This window comes from Girardinichthys multiradiatus, chromosome 3 (genome assembly GCF_021462225.1).
Source record: "Girardinichthys multiradiatus isolate DD_20200921_A chromosome 3, DD_fGirMul_XY1, whole genome shotgun sequence".
Classification (NCBI taxonomy): Eukaryota; Metazoa; Chordata; class Actinopteri; order Cyprinodontiformes; family Goodeidae; genus Girardinichthys; species Girardinichthys multiradiatus.
Window position 1 is genome coordinate 37718268 of NC_061796.1, and position 18008 is coordinate 37736275.

General features: G+C 38.1%; 2 protein-coding genes across 2 annotated transcripts; one reads left to right on the forward strand and one right to left on the reverse strand.

The window, feature by feature from the left end:
• The first annotated feature begins 132 nt into the window (after nucleotides 1-132).
• On the forward strand, nucleotides 133-7578 carry rpa2 (replication protein A2). The gene is made up of 9 exons (XM_047360304.1): nucleotides 133-293; nucleotides 476-570; nucleotides 836-937; nucleotides 2351-2464; nucleotides 3897-3971; nucleotides 4160-4276; nucleotides 5950-6087; nucleotides 6323-6417; nucleotides 7089-7578. Exons 1-9 carry the CDS (start codon nucleotides 281-283, stop codon nucleotides 7174-7176), a joined length of 837 nt encoding a protein of 278 aa, XP_047216260.1. The 5' UTR covers nucleotides 133-280; the 3' UTR covers nucleotides 7177-7578.
• Nucleotides 7579-8515: 937 nt separating this feature from the next.
• Nucleotides 8516-16161, reverse strand: themis2 (thymocyte selection associated family member 2). The gene is made up of 7 exons (XM_047360295.1): nucleotides 16055-16161; nucleotides 15353-15469; nucleotides 14881-15021; nucleotides 14374-14799; nucleotides 10993-12206; nucleotides 10665-10785; nucleotides 8516-9536 (listed from the first exon to the last, which is right to left on the reverse strand). Exons 2-7 carry the CDS (start codon nucleotides 15453-15455, stop codon nucleotides 9424-9426), a joined length of 2118 nt encoding a protein of 705 aa, XP_047216251.1. The 5' UTR covers nucleotides 15456-15469; nucleotides 16055-16161; the 3' UTR covers nucleotides 8516-9423.
• Between the last annotated feature and the right edge of the window lie 1847 nt (nucleotides 16162-18008).

Genomic DNA, 18008 nt, shown 5'->3' on the forward strand with positions numbered 1-18008 from the left:
GGTTTTCTAAATAGAGAAACACGCTTTACGTAGATACCCTTAGTGGTTACCTGTACTAGACTAAACGAATTTATGTTGAAATATTGGTCTAACAAACAAATTCCAGGGCTAAAAAATACCCACCTTCACCCCAGTTTCGCGGGATTTAGGCTGTGCGCATGCGTCTTGCATTCAGTTTAGCGCGGGTCTACACAAGGATAACAACTGCTAACCGTTGCTCACGACCCGGTTTAGCAACGTTTATCAAATTTACATTTGTTTTTAATAAGTTATAGCCGGTATGTGGAATCAGGGTGAGTTCACTTTCTATGCTGTTCTATGTATTTTTAAAGCGCCCATGGCTTTGCTGTTGTTGTCTCCCTAGGCTAACGTTAGCTTAACAACAAACATGCTGCTTTGCTGTTAGTGATCCTAAGTCTTGTTTTGTTGGATATGCGAACGTGTCAAATGAACGTCAACGCTTTTGTATTTGCAGGAGGATACACCGAGTCTGGGATGGTCGGGGGTTACACTCAGTCTCCTGGAGGCTTTGCATCCCCTGCCCTATCCCAGGGAGGAGAGAAGAAAGGGGTCAGTAATGATGATCATGTTGTGTTGAGTTTAAAACTATACAACGTATAGTAGAGATGAAATCCAAAACTAAAAAAGGTTGAATTACTGCAGTGTAATCTATTCTCACCTAATATGCACCTATTCCTTTTGCACAGGTCTTTACCTCAGATCTAGATGTCTTCTCAGCATGTTATGTGGAAGAATAGAGATGATAATAGATGGAAAACTGAATAAAAGGATTAAAAATGCATTGATTGCATGGTTTCTTAATTTCTCAAATTAGAGGACCCGGGCTACACAAATCATCCCCTGCACTGTGTCCCAGCTGATGTCTGCCTCACAGGCTGATGAGGTCTTCAGAGTGGGAGATGTGGAAGTGACACAGGTACGCTGAACCAAAGTAGGGTGTGCATCCACATTTGATGCCTCTTTTTCATTCACAGTTCCAGCATCACACAGCTCCAATCTGCTTGACCTCATTCTGTTCAACACGAAACACGCCCCACCTCCAGCTGTCAGCGTCCTGAGCTGGGCTTCATATCCGTGCGCCTAAAAATCATGTCTTTCCCGAGCCGTCGCTGTTTATTGGAGTCTCCTATGATGCACAGAAAAGCCTGGACCTTATTGTTGCACCGAGGGTTAGACTGACCGGTTGCGTGTGAGGATTCCAGGACTTGCTTATAGTGTAGAGAGTTTGGAAAACGGCAGATGTGCTTCTGCTCACAGGCTAGTATGGCTGACCACACCCAAGGCCAATGAGTCAACAGCAGTCTGTTCTCATCACATGGCCCTGCTCAGCCCCAGTGGGACCTGCTGCCAGGTACCGATAAAGCCAGTACCAGCCTGAAAATACCAGAAATAGAAAAGCTCGGAAAAAAAAAAAAAACGGTCTAAACGTAGTTCGGCAGGCAAAAGTAGAGACCATGGAAAAGGGGCGTTTACTCTCTAATGCTGCTATAAAAATTGCATTGATTGTTTTTGCGTTGTACATTGTTATTGTTATCTCAGCAGCCCTAACAAACAAAAAAGTGATATTTCTCACCTTGTTCACTTTGAATAATCAAGATTTTAATATATAACTTTTACTGCAACAAGCAATGTAAAATCCATTCAGTTTGTCTAATTTATTTTCTGTTGCACTAATCATCAGTCATATAATTATTCTCTTTATTTTCACTGATTGGCTGTTGTTTTATTTTGTGTATTTATTTTTTTGTTCCCATTTATTAGATACATCAACTTTATTTTGAGTTTAATAAAAATTAGGTCAGATTTATTGAGTTGAGCTTTGATGCATAAATGGGGATAATCATATATTTCCTTGATTTGTTGGATTCAGATCTACTACCCCTGTCAAAGAAAATTAAGCAAATTATTTTTGTCTTTTTTGTGTGTTATGGTCCTTTTTGCTCCGAATCGGAATCAGCAGCTCAGACCTCAAATAATTTCTAAAATCATTATTGGCCATTAAAAGCACAGTGCATCTCTAGTTATAATATACAAAACCTAGGAACTTTGTCAAATAATAGTTTGTTTAGCAACCAAAGAAATTAAGACGGTTCAGTCCTGTGTACCAGACTAATTGTGGGTTTATAAATAATTGATCAGCTGTTTTTTTTGTCAGCATTATTTAACATACAGTAGGTAATTGCTGTCTAATAGCATAAACTGCTGTATGACCGGTTGCTTTGTGTAAACTGTGGTGTGGTGAAAGAAAAGAAATTAATCAATAGCATGACGCACACTGAAACATATGAGCTCTTTGTTTTAATTAACTTTTATCGTATGGTGGTCCTAGGTCACCATTGTGGGGATCATAAGAAGCACAGACAAATCTATGACCAATATCCAGTACAAGGTGGACGACATGACTGGTGCCCCTATGGATGTGAAGCAGTGGGTCGACACTGAGGTATGTGGTTCTCAGCCAGAAGCTTATAGGTGCTCATCATTAGCATGAATATTTTAGGACTTAAAGGATGGCTTTTGGTTATTCCCAGGGTAGATTAATCATACTAACGACACCTTCAAACAAGGATTGGGTGCAGAAGTTGGCAATTATTGTGGAATTTTCTCAAAGGATCAAAAATGAACAAATACATGCATAGGTGCCCTCTAAGGTTTGATCAGATGTTTATTTTGGAGAGTTGAATCTTGACCATTCAGTGTATTTAAAATGATTGGTTTCCTTGCACCGACCCAACTTTTAACAACAGTCCACATGTTTGTTTTTTTTTAAAGAAAGTTGAGGTTTGAGCTATTTTGGAAGCTTAATATCAGCTCCTTTACCTATTGTAAAACCAATGCGGTATATATGTTTGGTATTTTTGTGCTGTTCGATCACCCAGTTGTGTCCAAGTTTCAAAAATCCAATTTAAACTGTCACTCAGAAAAAAGTAAGATGTTCAGGGACTACCCAGGAAGTGCCTGTGTCTGTTCACAATAAAGCTAGTTTAAAATGTAACATGGACTAAAAGGGTGCAAAGCAAGAAAGAAGCACTTGCCTCCAGATGGAAAACCTCAAGCTTGACTGAGAAAAGGTTTCTGGTCAAGATTTAGTGTTTTTGGTTGTTTTGGAGTAGTAGAGCTGACATTTCGACAACTAAGAGTACTGCAGCAACTGTCCAGCGTGGTGGTGGTTCCTTAATGCCGTAGATCTAAATGAACACGCAAGATAACATTCAAATTAATCAACTTTGCGCTTGTATTTGTAATTTTGGCCACGTGGTGGAAAGATTCAAACGTGAATTTAAAAAAGAAAAGTTCTCATATTAAAAGTGGATTAAAGTTGTTTGTTGTATTATCATACCTTCCTGGAAAAAAGAATACTTTGAATGCATTTAAAGCCACAAATGCAGTTCCGTACCATGATTATGAGTGTATGCAGACTTCTCAGCAGAACCATACCCATGACGGCATTCTGCTATTCTGTATAAACGGAGTCTAGTGTGATAGACATTTGCATAAAGATGTAGCCAAGATAAAATTATGTACGGTCACAGTCACACATATTTCAGGAATGTTGATTTTTGCTGTTAACTGCAAATAGATGTTTTGAGTGGAAAAGGTTCTCAGAAACTGTCAAGAGGAACATTGAAATGGGGTAATCTTATGAGTATCATATAATCTATGAGTAGTTTTTAACCTGAACTCAACTTCAAGCACACTTAAAGATGAATCAACCAGGGAAAAAGATAAGTGACTCAATAAGGACTTAAAATGCTTGTATAAAAAAAAAGGAATAATTGTGGTGAGTTTACAGTTGTTGGTTTTTTTTTGTGTTTTTTTTAACCTCGTCTCCCTCAGCTTCACCTATGCTTTTTTTTTTTTCCCCCCCTTTCCAGGACCCAAGTGTAGACAGCACGGTTTTGCCCCCAGGAACTTATGTCAAAGTCTCCGGAAATCTGCGCTCCTTTCAGGTAAATTAAACAAATTTAGCCTCATTTAAACTTTTTAACCTGCATGACCAGATTAGAAGTGTCTGTTGCAATAATAGACAGACATTTGTTTATTTATTTATATAAGATGTCTTAAATGCTAATTAGATTTAAGGAAGGACACTGTTGTTTTCTAGCTATATGATTTCATCCAAGTCTTTCTTTCCCAGAACCACAGATCTGTTGTAGCCTTCAGCGTCAGGCCCCTGGCAGACATGAATGAGATCACCTCGCACATTCTGGAGGTTGTGCAGGCACACATGGCACTCTGCAAACCTCAAACCATGGTGAGAAGTTGCTCGCTTACCCTATTAACAACGCTTATCTCTAACTAAAATGTGAGAATGAGGAAGTATGGTTCAGTTCACATGAATAAAGCCACTGTTCAATTTCCTCATTTAAGGTAATATTTTGAATTTGGTTGGTTGTTTCATGGAGTGTAGTTTAGCAGAATCTCTACTTTTAGAAACAAATATTAATCATTCAAAGCAAGCGATTGTGGTTTGGCTTCTGCCTGCAGTCAAAGTGCAACAAAAAGTACCCTGAATTTTAAAACGGGAACGTGTTTTAGTTCCTAAATGCATACTGCTGTGAAGTTTAAATGAGATGACTTGCAAATGTTTTCATTTCCCATGAGCATGTGTTACAAACACATTATATTCAGACTTTAATAGCACGTACTTGTGAGAGAAAAAAGATACATGTTATAAACGTTTTAACAGTATTGTGTGTGTTAATACTTAGCCTCAATAACTCTGTCACCGCAAAATAAATTAGAGTGCAACCCATTTAATCTCATTAGAAATAGCGCTGTTCTGTGAAGGCCTTTGAGGTTTGTTACATTGTTCCACCTGAACACAGAGAGTTGAGCACAGAAATCATTAATCAGAGAAACCTTCAGGATGACAGTGGTAACTCTGGAGGAGCTGCAAGAATCCAGTTATCCTGAACCTAATGCCATAAGATGTCAGGATTACAGTTGGCTATAAGCCATGTGGGAAACATAGCAAAAATGCAAAAGAAGGTACTGTGGTCAGATGAGACTATAAGTAAATTTCATGGCTTTCAAGCAAAACGCTCTGTGGCACAGAAAACGAACAGAAAATTCATCTAAACACACCATCCTTAAAGTGCAACATGGTGGTCACATCATTTTGCTGTGGGGATACTTTTCTTCAGCAAGAACCGGGAAGCTAGTTTGAGTTACAAAAAAGATAGATCGAGTTAAAATCTACAGCAATGCTGGAAGAAAACCAGTTAGAGGCTGAAAAAGCCTGTGGTGGATGTTCACCTTCCAGCAGGACAACCCTAAACAGCCCAATTTAGATCAAACTGTGTTCATATGTTAGAATGGCACAGTCAAAGTCCAGACCGATTGAAAATCTATGGCAACTTGAATATTGATGCTCACAGATTTTTTTTTCTCTGTTTTGTAAAGAGTATTTCATTCCCTTGATGCCCAAAGCTGGTAGAGACTTGCGGTTGGTGGTTCAGCAAAGTGTTGAAGCAGGAGGGTGAATCAAGATATATGCACTAGTTTGTGTGTTGGTTTAACACATTTAAAACATTGAAGTTTTTGTCGTAGTTTGACAAAATGTGAAAAAGTTGCCCTAGGTCAAAGTTTTTGTTGATTTCAAGACGGACAAATTTGCCGTTTAGAATTTGCAAATTAACTTTTGATAATGCGCTTTACCTCCACCGTGTGTATTTTAGCATATTTTTGCGCATTTTGCCTCGTTCTCAAATGACAAGCATGGAAGTTATATTTCTTTATACAGTGGTACATTTTGGGAAATTTCCCCAACTAGTTTCAGCAAGATACGTCATTGTGAACAAATTTTACTGTCCTCGACTCCTCTAGTGCGAGCATTCCCGGATTTGCCTTTTAGAATTTCCTGCAGACTGTTAAGAAGAAAAAAAAATCCATATCAGTACCATTTATTGTTTGTCTCACTTCCAGCCAGGTAACGGTGGAGGAATGGGTGCTAGCAGCACATCAATGGTCCGCCAAGGCCTGGGGATCACCGGAGGAAGCTATGCAGGTGCTAACGAGAACCCACTGATGGTCATTAACGGGTTAAGTGCGAATCAGAACCAGGTTAGTCTAAATAGGTAACAAAGCGTTACAAACAAACAATGCAATATTTTCAGCCTAATGAGTTTTGATATGACTTTTTATCTTTCTTCATTCTTTAAATAGGAATTGCTCAACTTTCAAAACCCAGATGTATTGTTTTTTGATTTTTTTTTTTTTTTTTTCAGATTCAAAATGCGTGTGGTTAACACATCATTGTTTGTTCTTGTTTTTTCTCTCTCTCGCTCTCTCTCACAAGGTGCTAAGTTTGATAAAAGGTTGTCCGGACCAACAGGGTATCAGCATTCAAGACCTGAAGCAAAGGCTCAGTGGCATAAGTCTTGCAGTGATCAAGTGAGCAACGTTCTGCCTCAAGTTTTATTAAAAGAGTGAACTGACATTAAATTATGCATTGTTGTTTTCTCTTGAGAACAACTGAGTGGAATAATAACCTAAATGTGTTTTTAGGCATCATTGAGCAACCTAATCGGTTTTTCTTTTCTTTAAAAAGATGTTAAACTGAGATGGTGGGGAAAAAAATATGTTTTACTAATTTTACTAGTTTATAGGTACTTCCTAGCAAAGTAAACTGTTGGGTTCCATGTAAGTTCTTTGCATATGGTACATTTTTGTAAACTAGTTTGGGTAATCGTAAACGTAGAGAAAACAACATTGAGGCCGAGCAGACCGTTTCAAAATCCATTACTAAATAAATTCTTCTTTCCACGTTTGAGTTTTCATTTGAAAGACTCATGAAAGGGACTTCATCAAAAGTTGCAGTTTCATATACATACATTAATATTTTAGGTCACTTTAAATAAAATCTGAAGAGTGAATTTTCTTTATTAAACAACCTCCTGATAAAATATGTTAGGTTAAAACTTCAGTGATTGAACTGATTTCAGTGATGTTTGGTATTTAAAACTTTAAGCTTTAATCATCTGTCTTCCTTTTGAATTAGATTAAGCACTACAATCTGTTATTTTCATTGCTGGTAAGTTTTATTCGTCTCTGTGCTCTAATAGGCAAGCAGTGGAATTCCTGAGCAACGAAGGTCACATCTTTTCAACCATAGACGAGGATCACTACAAATCAACAGACAATGACAACTAACCCACTTCATCTTTGAAGCATTTGTGGAGTTGCATGTTTCAATTTAAGCTGTCGGCGTCATTAGAAAAGAGTTCAATTAAAACGCTGGGAGCACTTCACCTCTATCACCGAGGAACTGAATTAAATATTGACGTCACTTAAGTTAAGATACTTTGGCCAGTGTTGAAGAACACAGGGCTTGAGCAAACATTTGGTTTCCACATCCTGTATTCCCTGAGTTCACTTCTGCATCTGAGCAAGTCAGAAAAGAGACTGGTTATGTTTCTTGTTGCAGTTAGTCTTGAAATACCGCACATCCTCCTCCTGTATAACATTTTGTACTTTTAAAGATTTGCAAAATATGTACTTTGTTTGTTTTGCTTGTATAATTCACCTTTGCTAAAATTAAAGATTCTACAAAAAGTTTTGTTTTTGTATGTTTTTTTACTTTCAGATAGTTTAAAAAATGAAACAGCAGAAATATAAATGCATTTTTCACCATTTTATTGCATTAAAGGTTCTACTTGATGTGTTACATGACAAAGTTTTTGTTTTGTGCAAATTTATTACATTTTAAATGATAACTTTCATATATATTCACTATTTTAGCCTAAACCACAAGCATTAATTTGTATCTCAGGATCATACATTGTGCAGGAGGCAAACATGCACACAAGTTTCATAAAGCAAATCTTAACAGAACAATGTGGGCCCGGGTCACTCCTTGACATTTCACTGTACAGTTTTAATATATTTATTCAAAGGCAAAGTGTGAACATAATGTATTTATAGAGGATGTGGTTAGAGGGAGAATTGAAGTTTGTGAAGTGGTCTAGTTTGGCTCCCATCAACTACTTTCTGTTTAGTTTACATAACCCACAGTAGCACAGTGTCGCACCAGTAAACACATTTTAGGTAAAAACTAATAAATCCCTTGCCCACTTCAATGAGTCATAGCATTCATATTTATGATATCATTGTCTTGCATTCTGTAGTTGCCATGTACCAAAATGCTCTATGAACAGTAGGCAATTGCTTAGTATTGCACAATAAATACAGGAACTGTACACTGAACTGCAAAACACAGTCCTCCCAACATGTAGGCCTACAGTTGAATAAACATCCCCTGAAAGTGCTTGAAACCAGTCCTTATTTAGGCCAGAAAAACATGTTAACAAGCGAATACTTCCTATCCAAATTTAGCCTTAGCAAACATACGGAAGTTTTGTCTTGGTCGCCCGTTTGATCAACCCCCTAATATTAATGTTTCAACACGTATAGATGTCTTCAAGCAACTTGTTAACCATAAAGTCTCATAGTTTAGATGGCGTCGTCAGTTCCATGAATCCTCGGGGGGGGGGGGGGGGGGGGGGGGCAGGCTTGCAGGATGTGGGTTAACTGTGAATTTTATTTGAACTTAAAAGACAGATTTTCCAAATGTGAGGTTGTGAAAATGAATAGAAAAGGTCATCTCAAGTCAGACATCCTAGTTTGTATAGTTTATTTCTCACCAACCCAGATGTCAAAGTCCAAAATGGACGCCACATGTTTAGAATATATCTACTTTATTTGTACTTCAGGCTGCCTTCATCTCAACAATTCACTCACCATTCATGGCACTATACAACTTCTATTAGAGGACATGTTGCTACAGTGTATTAAAAAACATGCAGACAAAACAGTATTATTGCTTTGTATTGTTCACAGCAGTTGGCTGGTCACTGAGCACAGAAGTTAGTAAACATGTCTTCCAGATTCACCGCTGTGAAGTTAAAAGGAAAGCAGGCCAAGCAGCCACCAGAACTTGTTCCTGCTTCATTCTCTTCAATTTCTAATAGTGGTTCTTAAAATATTTTGCACAGCTGCTGCCTTTTAATTAGTTTTCAAATGAAGCAAAGAACAATGTGCTCCAACAACTCATGATTATAGCTGCTTGTGCTTATTAGCTTTACACCACAGTTTGGCTTACAATGGCTAATGCAGTTTGTATTTACCCTATGCAATGCTTGCAGAAATGTGAAAAGCGTTGCCTGCACTGGCATTCGGACCCCTTTACTCTGAAGGGCCCAAATAAAATCCAGCTGCCATCAATAATCACCTTTCTGTCCGAACCAGCATTGTCTTCCATAGCAGTTTGAGCTACAGTAGCTTGTCTGTTAGACTGAACTACTTGTGCCAGCCTTTGCTCCCCCATGTATCAGTGATTCAAAACTTCCTGCCCACATGATATCCAGCTCACATTATTGTTTGCTAAACAGCACTTTCTTTTTAATAGAACATCACGCTTTCTTCTGCTGTCTTTACCATAGCTACTAAAGACTCATCCATCGTTTCATAGTCATGATCACTATCCACGTCTGCAGCCACGCCACACAGGAGCTCTGGGAAAGAAAAAATATTGTTTCTTCAGTGATAACACAACTGTTTGCTCATTATTTGTAACTGTGAAATGTTTTTCTTAACAAATCTTCTATATTTTTCTAATGCACCAACCCCACCAACCATGTTATTATAAAACTTTATTGTTTTGTTTCTGCAAGGTGTGCCCAGAGGAAAGTAAATACATTTAATTTATCTCAAGAAATAGCTCTAAATAACCCTGTGAATGTTTTTCAGAACTTCTGATAAGAAAACATTGAATCTCAAGTGTCCAGGACCCTGTTAAAATGTCATGTTTTGTAGTTATATAAAAAAGTTAGATATCAGGTAATCATTTCAAATGTTTTCCCACCTTTAATGTGATATCTATTCGGTGGATTCCAGGTGAGAAACAGTTTATTAAAGAAAAATAGTAAAAAATAAATAAAATGCTACAAGAACCTGGTTGCTTTAATGTTAAAATCCCTTTTTATTCACTTTCAGCATTCAGTCTTCTCAAGTTTATGGCTCCCAACAATAAAGCGTATTTGATGAATGCAAAATTAAGTTTGGCTGTAAAAGGGTTTCCCTGACACTTTGCCTATTTGCATTCCTGAGCATAGTTTGCAAATAGATTACAAGTGATAAAAATGATCTTACTTACCAAAGGAATCAAGATTACATTTCATGTGTTACACACAAAAAAGAGGTACCAGAAAGAACATAATACCCACAGTGAAACATGGCATAATGATCAGAAGTTATATGTTTAGATGGAACTGATGTTTTCGTCACAGTGATTGACATCATTAATAGTCCTGAACACCATTCAGTTATGATCCCAAGCCTTCAAGCTTAAAATTTTGACATGATACCACGAAAGGGAGATTTTGTTTTTCAGCATTGCAGTGAGTCCAACATAGAACCAACTCAACAAAGTGATAACTACATAGGAGAAAAAATAATGGCTGGATATGGCCTCGCCAGAGTTTAGAAGTAAATAGTACAATAGATATCTTCAACAAAGTTTTAATTATTACCATGTTATGTACCAAAAATACAAAAATCTGAATGAATTCACAGATAAATTCAGAGACAGAATTAAAATTTTTACTTGGAAAATATCTCAAAGCTAAACACTAAATCCTCACCGTTTTTTGACGATGTGTTTATCTTTACATAAGTATTTGGCAGGGCCTTGCTAGTTGGTTCTTCTGTCGAGTACTTTCGTGGTAAAACTGGAGGAGGAGGAGGTTCTTCATTTAAGCTCTCCTGCATTAGATGGGGAAGTAAGAAATCTTCTGGTTATTACAAAAATAACTGTATTACAACAGAAAGAAAATGGAAGCCTCTCTTTTTGACTTTTTGCTTACTTGCAATATTCCCTGGCAGTAACATCATGAGGACTGTCTTTTTAAAACACTAATTGAGGTTGACAGAGACATATGAAAAAAGGCTGCTGTGAAAAACAATACTCACGGGAGGCGGTGGAGCTGGGGGCCTTTTCTTATTATTCAAAGTTAAAGTGTTGAGCTTGTCTGTCGGGACACCTTTGTCTTTGCTTCTCTTTGCCTTGGAGGGTTTCTTTGTGGATTTTGATGTTTTTTTGACTAAGTTTGATGATGACATATCTCGCTTTGGCGGTCGGGGGGGAGGAGCCTCATCTGAGTTATCCTTTTTGCGATATTCATAAAAGAACGTGTCTGTCACCTCACTAACCCTTTCTGTGAAACACTTAGGACACTTGTCCTGAGACCACGGAAGGGGCTCCGTGGTGAAAGAGACGGACAAAGAGAGCCACTGGGGTAGAAGCAGAAAACAATGGTCGGGTCTGTCTGGAAAGCTTGCCTGGATGCTGGGCTCCAGTATTGCCCCCTCTATTCTTAGACAAGAAAACCCAACTAGGGGGTCAGTCTCTAGTTCAGTATCTCGACTCACTACTTTGACATCCAGTGGCAAACGGAACTCCTTACCCAAGTCACTGAGTTTATACTTTTTGTTTTCACCAAGAACCTCTACAAAGTGACCCTGCATGTACAGAGGCAGGAAGACCTCCTCTTTTTCCTCTTCCCGTTTATCCCTTTCTTCATCCTCTTCCTCTTCTTCCTCCTCATCATCGTCTGGCTCTTGGAGACGATGACACAAAAGAGCCTCGACAGACTGCCTCTGCCCTTTATTGTTTTCACAAGGCAACTCCATTCTAGTGCAGTCCACAATCTCTAGCTTCTCCCCAATGCTGAGGCCTGGCAGACCCTCCTCCTCAACTTCCTCACAGTTTCTTGTCACGCTCACCGTCAGGCCGTGTGTCTGCGTTGAAGCAACATACACCTCGTACACCGAGTTGAATTCTCTCGGCCGCCTTCGAAACCGTCCACCGTACTGCTGGGACACAAGGAAGTACTGCTGATTCTTTCGGCCCTTCAGGCTGGACATCAGGACCATGGCAGTAGTTCCTTTCTTGTGCATAACCAGGTTGGTGCTCTTGATCAGCCCTGGCAGCCAGGCGCACTTGAAAAAAGAGCGGCTCTCCGGCTCCTCTAATATCTCTGCCACCACAGGGAACGATTCGTCCGGAAGAGACAGGACCTCTGTCAGACTTAGAGGTGTCACAAAATGTACGTCTTTACACACATCAGTGACATCAACCACATCCACCTCCAGGCTGGACGGAAACCTAAGTATGTTCTTCCTCACTGTGCAAATGAGAAAAAAATTAGAAATCAGAAAATGCACATTTTGTGGTTCAGTATTTGAACTGAAAGTTTTCATACAGTTAAAATAGTAGCACTGTTGATTTAATATTCCCCTATACTGCCCTAAACCTCTTAAGTGGTGAATTATTATCTGCAAAATACACAAAATAAACAAAGTGAATACATACAGTGTATAAAAAAAGACATTTTCTTTTTTCTGTCTGACATAGAATCAATTCCAAACCTTTCCTGTTTTAGGTCAGTTAAAAATTACCAAAAATAATTTATGTTTGCTAAATGTCAGAATAATTTTAGAAATAACTATTTATGAGAATTTTGTGTTATTGTTTTTCAGATACTGTGTTTAGGAGGATAGAAAATTATAGAAAGGTTGTAATAGAGAGTTTTTAGTTATGTTATTCTTTCAGCTGCTCCCCTCAGAGGTCACCACAGCTGATTCCTGCCTCCAACTCACCCAATCATTGCCTCTTTAACTGTTACACCACAAATCTCCATGTCCTTCTATGAATCTTCTCTAGTGTCTTCCTCTTTTCCTCCTGCCCATCTCCATCTTCGACATCCTCTTTACAATATATCCATTCTCTCTTCACAGAACATGTGCAAACCATCTCAAACTTGCCACTCTATCTCCAAAACACCCAACCTTAGCTTTTTCTCTGATCTGCTCATTACAAATCCTTTCCATCCTGTTCACCCTTAATTAAAATGTCACTTGAAAGTGACACTCATCCCATCCAATCCATCCTGCCTGAAATCTCATCTTTACCTCTATTTTACTCTGTCCACTGTTTTCGATGGCTGACCCCAGCTGTTTGAACTTATCCGCCTTTCCTACTTCTGGTCCTTCCAGCTTCACCTATTCAAATTCCACACCCTTATTCACACATGTATTCTGTCTTGCTTCTACTGACTTGCATCCTCTTTTTTCTAGTGCAAACATCCATCTCTCTAAGTTCTTCTTCACTTGTTCCCTATGTTTACCAGAGATTACAGTATCATCTATAAACAACATGGTCCACAGAGCCTCCTGTCTGACCTCATCTATCAACCTATCCATCACCACTGCAAACAAGAGAGGGCTCAGAGATGATCCCTGATGTAATCCCACACCTACCTTGAGCCCATCAGTGACTCCAAATGCACACATCACCACTGTCTCACTCTCTTCATTCATGCCCTGCATTAGCCTACATATTTTTCTGCCACCCCTGACTTTCTTATGCAATGTCAAAGTTCATCGCTAGGCACCTTATCATATTCTTTGTCTAGCCCCACAATGGCACAGGGCAAAAGTTGCATCTGTGGGGCACTTTCTGTGCATGAAGCCATCCCCCGTGTTTTTGAACATCAGTATAAGCACACTCCTCCAATCATCTGCATTTTCTCACTCTCCAGGATTCTAATAAACAAGCTAGTCAAAAGATCCACTGTACTCTCTCCTAGACATATCCGTATAGGTATGACCGACTGCCTTTCCACACTTCATCCTCTTCAAAGCACCCCTGACTTCATCCTTACCATTCCCCAAAGAAATAATGTGATAATTAAACAATAAATGACTATGTTTTTTTATCATTTATGATTGATACTGGTGTTTTTAAGGACTCCTTTACACGCAGAAGTGATCTGCAAAACGGTAAACATGTTTGTAGGGTAAAAAAAATATATGTATAAACAGCAGCTTCCACAATTATCCCTCTGCTTTAAACTAGACATGAACACATGCAGTCCAAAATAGTTAGGCCAATTCATTTCTTTCAGAACATAGGTGAAGGTAGATGTACCACTAGACTGCTTTTAGTTGACATGATTTTGGTCTCATGCAGGCCAGAAAGATGAAAGCCCTGTTCTGGAGGAAACTGGATAGACCTTCAAAATATACATGAATAAGAAAGAGTGAGTCGTAGACTGACTAGTGACACTAGAAGAATTTGAAGAAATTAGGAAACCTTTACCAAACTATCTTGAACATCATGGACCACAGTGATTATTTTAGTGATAACCTTTTTTTCATTTCTGTGTTTAAACTCAAAATAAAAAAAACAGAACATAACTTAAACATAAATAATTCTGGAAAACACACTGAAATATATGTAATTTTAAAACTAATGTAGCAAATATTGATTACAAAGAGGGTCAAACTTACAGTTCATGATGGCCTGGACCTGGTGGATTGGACTAAAGATGAGGACCCGGTCACACTTGGTGGTCTTAACAAAGCGAAACCTTCGTGTGCGCAGGCGAGGTGAAGACATGATCTCCTTCAGAGTGTAACAATCCTCGCTCTCACATTCGTAAAACTCCCCGTGACAAGACAGAGGAATGCACACTTCGGCTGAGGCCTCTGTTTGTCCTCTTACGTGGCAACGCACCTTATCCTCTTCTCCCTTATGCCTCTCGATGGAGAGCACGGTCAGAGCTTTGCCGGCCCCCAGTATGAGACTGCCAAAGGTCATCTTGGAGTTGCTGGTGAAGGTAAAAGGAAGAGAGTCATTCAGGCCAACGGGCCTCATGCTCAACATCTCCTCAACTGAAGAGTATGGCTTCTGCTCGGGGACCACTTTGAACAGTCCTGGAAAAAACAGAAATGTGTTAGTGAACAGCAAATAAAATAAAAAAAATATAGTTTTAATTATACAGATTTCCAACCAACCTGTGTGAGTGATAGGTAACTCAAACGTCTCATTGCTAATGATATCTTCACAGGAAACAGACTGCAGTTCAATGCCAATGACCTTTACTAGATCCCCAGTAGAAAAGCACACTTCACTTCCAGAAAGTTCATATACGGAACCTGATGACAAGAAAAAAAAGAAAGGGACAAAAAGAAACATTTTTTTTTATTAAAGATCCTGTATTTTATAGCTCATTTATGACTTGTTTTTTTCTTTTAATTCATGGGCATAAATGTTAAATCACAACAAATGACTGCGATTTTTGGCAACTGTAATTTCTGATTCATGGTTAACAGATCAAAATATACACACAGAAAGGTAAAAGATATAGACATATTTAGACACCAAGATACAATTTGATCGGATCTGTCTCCTGTGATTATTTTTAATCTCCTCATCCTTCTACTTTCAAGATTTAATTCCCCGCCAATCAAAAAGGGAAAGGCTTACCTTGGAAATACACTCCAGAGCAAACTTGCAAAAGTTTTGGCAAACTGGTGTTGTCCAGTGAGCCGATGAATTCTTGAAGAGGCAAAGCAATGGTGCCTGCCATCACTGTTCGCTGAGCTGCAAATCAGAAATGAAGACAGGCAGCAAATGACGAGAGCAGCAAAAAGAGGAGTTGCACTCACAGCTCAAAACCACAAACGTAAATGAGGAAGTTACACGAGCTAAGGTTTGCATGAGTTTTTTTTTTTTTTTCATGGGAGGCTATGTGCTATTATTTGGGCATTGTTTTATTGTAAAGATGTGGAAAAACTGACCTTTAATGTTTCACTTTTAATCACACTCACCCTTAAGCTGACTATCAACATATTGCTACAAGAAATAGGATTGACTTTTTTAAGGAAACATGCTTAAATAAAAAAGATAAAAATCTATTTGTTCAGTAGCTGTGTTTGTTATTTGGGCAAATCGCAAATCGTTTACATTACACAAGGCTGCTTAAATTCTTACCCATGAACCAAAAAAATGAAATCTTGTTCAGCATGATACAAAGTACTGAAAAGAAAACCCACAAACAGAAGCTGTAACTTAAAACACGATCCAGAAAATAATGTAATAAGCACCTTAAACTTCAATCAAGCCTCAGCATTTTCCTAAAATAATATTGCCATATGACACATCCTTAAAGTAGGAACTTTAACTTACTCTAACACTTGCAAGGAAAAGTCAGCAGCCTCACTTCCTTAAGCTGCAAGGAGAGACTACAATACGGAGAGCATGCTCCTGTCTCTGTGACATGGCCTACAGCATAAACCCACAGTTTTGAAATGAGGCAGAAAAAACCTCAAACAACAGCCTGTGTTGGTTTGATCCCCCTCCCCCCACACCATCAAACAGAAGGTGCTAAGTCCTTGCAGCAAATATAATACTCTGAGAGACTGTGGGGTTAAGGTTCTCAAACCAACATTACAAAGTCTTTCACCCACTAGCATTTTCATGCCTAGGAGTTAGCAATAAGGAGTTGGAGACCTCTAGTGTTCCCTTTTAGAATATAAGATTTTTCTTATTGATCACTTCAATTTCACCTGAGGTCATTAATAATTTATTAAAAGCAAAAAGATGCTAAACTGAAATTTAGGACCCAGTTCAGTTAATATAAGAGATATCTGTGCTCTAATTTTTATTTTATGCATTTTATGGGAAAAAAATAAATCAATTTTTTTTATTTTTTTATTTTTAAGTAACAAATGTATTTACTGCCTAATTTAAAAAAGTGTTTTTCCACAAACGAAATATGTAGATCAGATATGATATTTAAAATGCTTGACAGACTGGGGAGTGGGAGCATTAATCAGTGAAGCAGCAAATAAATAAATAAATAAAATAAAATAAAAACTTATGGTAACTCTAGAAGAGCTACACAGATTCACAGCTCAGGTGGAAGAATCTGCTGACAAGACAATTATTAAATGTGCACTATACATATCTTGCAATTATGGAAAAAGCTGCGAGAGAAAGGTCATTGTTGAGAGTATGTCTGAAGCCTGCCACAAGTCATGTGGGGGACACAACAAACATATAGAAGAAGGTACTCTGGTCAGATGAGACTAAAACTGAACTTTCTGGCCTACATCCAAAGCTATGCATTGAAGAACACTGACCATCTCCCTGAACAAACTGTCCCTATAGTGAAACACGTCGGTGGCAACATCATGCTGTGTGAATGCTTTTCTCCAACAGGGACAGTAAGCTGGTCAGAGTTAATGGGAGGATAAATGGATCAGAATACCGGATAATTCGCAAAGAAAACCTGTTAGAAGCTGCTGAAGATTTTTTGACTCCAACTGGGGCAGAGGGTCACATTCCAGAAGACTATCAACCCATAACAAACAATCATAGCTACAATGGAATGGTTTATTGTAAATATGCCTTTACTGCGCAGTCTTTTATAAAAGAAAATTTTAATTATTATATTTTACCTTTGTGTGAATCTGCATGCTTCCATTTGTCTGTCATTTTGCTGCTGATATACCGGAACTTCACCGCTAAGGGACAATAAAGGATATTTTTATGTATTCTATTCTATTTAGATCAAATCATGTTGATGTGTTAGAATGGCCCACTCAAATTTGAGCCCAAATTCAAATAGGAATATTAAATGAGACTTGAAAACTGATTTTCACAGATGCTCTCCATCCAATCTGACTAAGCTTGAGCTGTTTTGCAAAGAGGAATGGCCAAACATTTTCATCTTTAGATGTGCAAACCTTTCAGAGGCTTATCGCAAAAAACGTGCACCTGCAGTTGCAGCAAGAGGTGGTTCTGAAAAGTTTGGAACCTAGACAAAAAAAAAGAAAAAATCACATCACCCTTTTCGGATTTTGCTGTTTTGGTTTAAAAATGTTTTTAAAATTTTGCATAATTTTAATTCCACTTATCAATTATGCTGTACTTTATATTTTAATAAAACTTAATAAAAAAGGTCAATGGGATGTGAATATTTTTGCATTTCTCCTTACTTGTCTTATTTGTTTGTCCTGCTTCTCCAATTTTTCATGTATTTTGTTTTTGTGCATACTAAGTTTTCTCATTTTTCTTAAGGAACACAAACCTCAACAGCTTTACTACAGGGTGAAAATAAAATGAGTACATTCATCTT

Excerpts from the sequence above, each read along its gene's own strand:
- rpa2 (XM_047360304.1), top strand. Across the intron at positions 571-835 it reads AGGGAGGAGAGAAGAAAGGG|AGGACCCGGGCTACACAAAT; the intron begins GTCAGTAATGAT and ends TTCTCAAATTAG. Across the intron at positions 6,088-6,322 it reads TAAGTGCGAATCAGAACCAG|GTGCTAAGTTTGATAAAAGG; the intron begins GTTAGTCTAAAT and ends CTCTCTCACAAG.
- themis2 (XM_047360295.1), bottom strand. The coding sequence starts at position 15,455 with ATGGCAGGCACCATTGCTTTGCCTCTTCAAGAATTCATCGGCTCACTG. Across the intron at positions 14,800-14,880 it reads GTTACCTATCACTCACACAG|GACTGTTCAAAGTGGTCCCC; the intron begins GTTGGTTGGAAA and ends TGTTTTTTCCAG. Across the intron at positions 12,207-14,373 it reads GGTCCAGGCCATCATGAACT|TGAGGAAGAACATACTTAGG; the intron begins GTAAGTTTGACC and ends TCATTTGCACAG.